Source organism: Telopea speciosissima, chromosome 9 (assembly GCF_018873765.1).
Source record: "Telopea speciosissima isolate NSW1024214 ecotype Mountain lineage chromosome 9, Tspe_v1, whole genome shotgun sequence".
NCBI classification, from domain to species: domain Eukaryota; kingdom Viridiplantae; phylum Streptophyta; class Magnoliopsida; order Proteales; family Proteaceae; genus Telopea; species Telopea speciosissima.
The window spans coordinates 21,568,045-21,573,682 of record NC_057924.1 but is presented as its reverse complement, the minus strand read 5'-3'; the positions used below and the strand labels follow the sequence as shown (position 1 = coordinate 21,573,682).

The 5,638-nt window shown below is 42.7% G+C and overlaps 1 protein-coding gene across 2 annotated transcripts; it reads right to left on the bottom strand.

Annotated features, from left to right (window-relative positions):
• Positions 1–227: 227 nt before the first annotated feature.
• Positions 228–4,411, bottom strand: LOC122640387 (TPR repeat-containing thioredoxin TTL1-like). Of its 2 annotated transcripts, XM_043833558.1 has the most exons (7): positions 3,142–4,410; positions 2,076–2,271; positions 1,794–1,978; positions 1,373–1,706; positions 1,066–1,270; positions 863–969; positions 228–768 (listed from the first exon to the last, which is right to left on the bottom strand). In XM_043833558.1, the coding sequence occupies exons 1-7, from the start codon at positions 4,110–4,112 to the stop codon at positions 616–618; spliced, it is 2,151 nt and encodes a 716-aa protein (XP_043689493.1). In that variant the 5' UTR covers positions 4,113–4,410; the 3' UTR covers positions 228–615. The 2 variants fall into 2 exon arrangements, with proteins under 2 accessions (XP_043689493.1, XP_043689494.1); XM_043833559.1 differs by lacking the exon at positions 228–768 and having other exon boundaries at positions 863–982; positions 3,142–4,411.
• Positions 4,412–5,638: the final 1,227 nt, after the last annotated feature.

Below are 5,638 nucleotides of genomic sequence, written 5' to 3'. Positions count from 1 at the left end.
AACGAAGGGTTACTGAAAGAAGTACACAAAAAAGAATGAGTTTTTTTTTTTTCTTATTCAAGGAATGGTAGTGCAAAGCAACAACAATAACTAACATCATCTTGGTCATCCTCCTCTCACTCACTAACCCGGTACCCACCATATCTCCAATCTCTCATTTGCTTCCTTTTTTTTTTGGGGCGGGGGAGTATGTATTTTATATATACATTTACACAATATCTTCTACCAGCCAACCCCCTCTATCTCTCTCAAATTGAATGAAAAGAGTCAATTTATGTGTACAAGCATTCTCAGCTTTCTTCTCATCATGAGGAAGGTTAGGATACAAGAATAAGGCCGGCCTAAGGAGTTTTGGTGGGGGAGGGAAGGAATTGAAAAATAAAAGAAGGGTGGAACATAAAACCAGAGAGAACAATAGAAATGGAAAGAATAAATAAACTGCTACTGGGAACTAGGTCATCTCTCTGGGTTCTTCTGGCATTGGCTCTGTGAAATTACTACATAGCTGATTTTAGTCAAAAGGTAAAGTGCTAATTCTCATATGAATTGGTGGAAGGACGGACAGAGGGAAGGAATTGGGAGAAAAACAGCAGGAATGGGATACAAATGCCTGTACTAAAGACTATAATGCCTAACTGAGTATTCCAAAACTTGATGGGTAGGGCAGATCATCTCCTTAACTCTGGTACTGTTCTTGTAAATCTTGAATGTTGGAACAATTCTCACATGCTCTGCATTTGCAACCACTGGGCTCTCCTCAACATCAACCTTCAGCCAAACATCGATAATATATTAAAAGAATTCTTTTTCACATATAAAGCAGGTCATCACAGGGGGTTGTCCATAGAGCAGGACTAACTACCTTGACAAAATTCACAGATGGATACTTCAGACATAGGGTGTCTACAAAAGGAGATATCTGCTCACACTGCTTATTTGATGCAGCCTTGAAGTGCACTACTGAAACACCTGCAATTTCAAACTTAATTCTACATGTTAATTTACAAAAAGAAGAAACAGAAAAGCAAGCAAAGAGGAATAAGAAATAAAAGGGCGAAGGATCACCTGGTGAAGATATTGCAGCTCTAAATTGATCAAGACCTGATACTTCCTCAACCTCACCACCAAATTTCATATTATACACTTCCTCTCCTCGAGATTTCCTTAATGCAACCTGGGCATGAAATAGAGCTTCGGCAACCTCATTATCACCTGGGATTTCCTTTCTCAAAACTTCATAGTCCCTTACAGATTCAGCCCATCGTTCTAGCTAACAATCCCCGCCAACCAAGAAACACCATAATGGATTATTCAATGCAACGTCGGTAATATAATATTTGGGAACAAACTAGACTTGAAATAGAAAACTCACCTTGCCATTTGAGGCAGCACGTCGAAGAAGAGCCTTTGTGTAATTGGGTTGGATCCTGAGAGCATGGGTACAGTCTTCAACAGATCGCTCCCACTGCCCAAGCTTAGACCAACATGCTGCTCTATTGCAATAGAGAACAGAGTTGGAAGGATCAAACTTGAGGCCCTCCCCATAAGCTGAGCAGGCTTCAGAAAACCTCCCAGCATTGAAGAGATCATTACCGCGGGCACGAGCTCTTGCCACCAACCTCACATTGTTCAGCATCACTCCAATTTCAACACTTCGGGGATCAATCTCCCCAGCTTTCTCAGCTGCTGCAACTGCATTCTCAAACCTGCAAGACATCGATTATCCTTTCTAATTTAACCCCAAGAGCCTCCTTACCTATTTTTCTAGAGGAACTTTATATTACTAAACTCACCTTCCCACTGCCATGTCAACCTGAGCTCGGACAAAGTAGAGGTAAGATTCAGAAAGCAATCCAAAGAACTTGGCCTGTGAACATGAAGGGGTAGCCGGTTCGTATTTGGGCATGTTTGAAAGGCCAGATTCTGCATCCTCTAGCTGGTGAAGCTTCAAGAGCGCTTCCACTCTACATGCAAATAGCTGTAAATTCCATCCCAACCAATTCAAGCTGTATGAATTCTCTACTCTATGCCGTCAATATCAACAGTGTGAACTGAACCTGAACAAGAGGTCATACCTGAGGAGAAGACTCTGCACCAGCTGCAATGGCAGCATCACATTCCCTCAATGCACTCCTCCAATCACCAATTTTCCGGGCATCAGCACATCTGTTCAGATGCCTCTCCACAGCCTGCAACTTCTGTAACTCGGAGAGATCGGGCTGCTGCCCAGGAAAACACATGTGTTTCCGGGCATTTTCAACTTGCCCTAACCTGTAAAACTTTAATAAATCAAATAGAAATTCCTCCCTTTGCAACCCTCACTCACATTGCAGGAAAAACAAGTGACTCTAATAAACCAAAATCAGATAGGCAAGAAAAAGTACTTCAAATGCAATGATATTTAAGTGATTCCAAGTGCCAATAACATTCCCACGATTATAAATCAGTCCACCAGCCACAAGAATTCAGAAAGAGGTTGGAGTTAGGGGAATCCTCATTACTAAAGACTTCAACCAATAGAAAACATTGAGCTGAACCAAGAGATGAACATGTACTCGGGATTCAGAAACAAAGATCAGTGCAAAAAAAAATCACCCAACAATCCAAAAGATTCACAGAGAAACTACTAAACCAAACCACCAATGAAGCAACAAGAATCCAGTTCAATTAATTGTGCAGCGCAAACGGAAGAATACAAAGACAGAAACCCATGAGACTTAGCCCCACCACCGACCAATAAAACATCTCAATGGGGAGGCTTCAATCAATCCAAAGAGAACAAATAACAACCACCACCAATGAAGACATAACCCAAACATGACCGTAACAAACGACAAAGCCAGAAGGCAACAAGAGAACATCTATGGAGACCAGATCTAGTCATCTTAACCATTCAAAACACCACTTAATCTACACCAAAACCAGCAAAAAACACAATATAGGAAAAATGTAGATCATAAAAACACCAAGCATTGTTCATCCTCAGGGAACAAGAAATTCTACCACTTCAATTCATCTACCGGAAAATTAAACACAGACCACTCATTCAAGTGCAGAACGATAAGCAAAGAACAAAAAAGAAGGTATCTTTGATAATAGAAAAGAAATTTTGAGTTTTGAGTTTCCAATTTCCCAACTCACCGCAGATGCAGAGACGCCAAACGCTGATGCGCCCTGCCATAAGTAGGATCCAGTCTGACAGCCTCCTCGCATTCCCTCACAGCCTCAGCTAACCTACCAAGCCCCGTCAATGCAGCTGCTCTGTTACTCCGACATGCCGCATTGTCTGGAGAAATCACAATCGCTCGATCATATAGATAGAGTGCTTCTAGAAAATTTCCCCCTTTGTACTGCTCATTACCGGCCTTCTTCAACTCCTCCGGATCCGAACTCGCCATGGCCCTCTTCACCGTCACTGATTCCCCTGCGAATTGTACATTACCTGTTACATTGGCCGCACTCGCTTCACCTCCATTACTGCCACCGCCCAATTTGCCACCAACGCCGCCCCGCATTATACTACCATGCCCGTAGTTTACGGTGCCCGAGCCAAGAACGTCATTCCTTGTAGCGCTCTTGGTCGCCGCCATTCCTGTCTTCAAAATCTTTCCCGATCGACAAATGTTTCCGCTGGGAAACACATTCACACTTGGTGAATTGACAGAAACTCCACTGCCGCCACCACTGATAACGCTTCCGCCAGAGTAGATTAATGGGGCACCGCAGGAATTCGATCTTCCATGACCAGGCTTGTAATTACGAGTTCCACCGGCGGATCGAGTGCTCTCAGCCGCAGATGGGCTGCTTTCGCTCGATCCCGAGAGCTCACCTGAGTGGTTATTCCCACCACCATCGGATCTTTTGACGACCGCGGTGTTCCCAGTTTTCCCTGAAACCGAACCAGACGAGCTAGAACTGCTGCTCATAGTGGTCACCCCACTCGCAGCAGGGCCGCCGCCACCTGACCCACGAATCCTCAACGGCGAAACCGGCGAACCCAGATCGAGTTCCTTAAAATCAGGTTTGTTGGTTTCGCAACTCAAAGCGCCGCTAAACCGATCGGCAAGTGAATCAAACCCTATTTCGGGTATGGATTTGCCTGAATGCGACATTTCTCACCGAATAACCACAAAGATTCAAAATTTATTTCTGGGCTTTTTTTTTTGTTCTCGTCTTCAATCTTCCCCTTTCAACAATGCCTGTTGCTGAAACTACAAGACCACCACCAACAACAGAGAAGAAAATGAAACCAAAGTAGCTTTGAAGAAGACATGAATGAAGAGAAATTGCAAGAAAAGAAAAGAAAAGCTAAGAAGAGAAAGGGAAAGAAAGAAATAAAGAGATGGGGATCTCGTGATTCAAAAGGAAGAAGCAAGGAATGACTGTGAGTCTTAGAAAGAGAAGAGAAGAGGAGAGGAGAAGAAAAGAGAAAGAGAGCCTTTCCTTTCTTTTATTTTCTGCTCTTCCTCCTCTCACCTGCTGATTCACGAGACACTTCCCTATTCTCTCTCTCTGTCTCTCTCTCTACTCTCTCCTCCCTCCTCTTTCCTCCACTATTGTTCTTCCTCTGTCTTTCATTATTATTTTCTGTCTAATCTCATGAAAATGTTTTTCTTTTTTTTATTTTTAAATTGTAATTCTGTATTTCTCTTTAGGTTTTTTTCACTTACTTCATTTTTATTTTTAATTTCATTCTTATTAAGCGATAGAAAAGAGAGTGCGTACGATAAGCATCCTAACCTAGTGGCTGATGTTAGTACGCAACTATTATTACAGTGTTGTGTGTTCACACCTCACGCTACACGCGAATAAAATTGATTTTTTTTATTCATTTCTCTCTTTCTCTCTCTCTCTCTCTCTCAATTAGATTCGATACTTTCCAGAATTTTCTTTCTTAGTATAAAGCCAGAAGCCATGAAAAGTCATAAATAACCCTATTATTTAATTTACAAAACTGTCCTTTCCGTCGACATCTTTAGATTTACCATTTTAAAGGAGTAAATGAAATAAAAACCACCGTAAATTTTGGTTATGTGATGGAGGGTATTTGGGGAATTGGACTCAATCCTCTCAGACAGGAGTAGCTGGCCATGTGCATCGTGCCGTGCCAGCTGGCCCATTCAGGAAACCCTAATAAGCGTTTCAGCGGCCTCCAGACAAGCGTAAGATTGGATTGACGGCGTCAGTCTTATTGATTCGAATATTCTGTGCCGTATGAATATTCCGTTCACATGGAAGTTCATCCCGGTTTGGTTCGGATGGCTTGGATGAACCACTTTCAATAAAACCAAACCAGAAATCAGCTCGATCTTAATGTCAGTTAGGCCTGTAAACAGATCGAATTTGGCTCGGATATGGATCAAATGGAATCGTTATCCTCTCCTGTCACAGTACAGTGCTGTAACGCATCATGCGGCGCTGCAGAGGCCATGTGGCATAACGGGCCCCACATGGTGCACGTGGCCTCTGCAGCCGCCACACGATGTGTTACAGCACTGTGTTGTAACAAGAGAGGATAAAAATTCGATCAGATCTGATCGGATCAAGATATTCCCTGGCCGAACACAGATACCTCTAAACAGATTTGGATGCGGATCGAATTCGAATTTTCGACCATCCGTTTATATTTCTGCCTTGT

Excerpts from the sequence above, each read along its gene's own strand:
- LOC122640387 (XM_043833558.1), bottom strand. The coding sequence starts at position 4,112 with ATGTCGCATTCAGGCAAATCCATACCCGAAATAGGGTTTGATTCACTT. Across the intron at positions 970-1,065 it reads AGCTGCAATATCTTCACCAG|GTGTTTCAGTAGTGCACTTC; the intron begins GTGATCCTTCGC and ends TTGAAATTGCAG. Across the intron at positions 769-862 it reads CATCTGTGAATTTTGTCAAG|GTTGATGTTGAGGAGAGCCC; the intron begins GTAGTTAGTCCT and ends GTTTGGCTGAAG.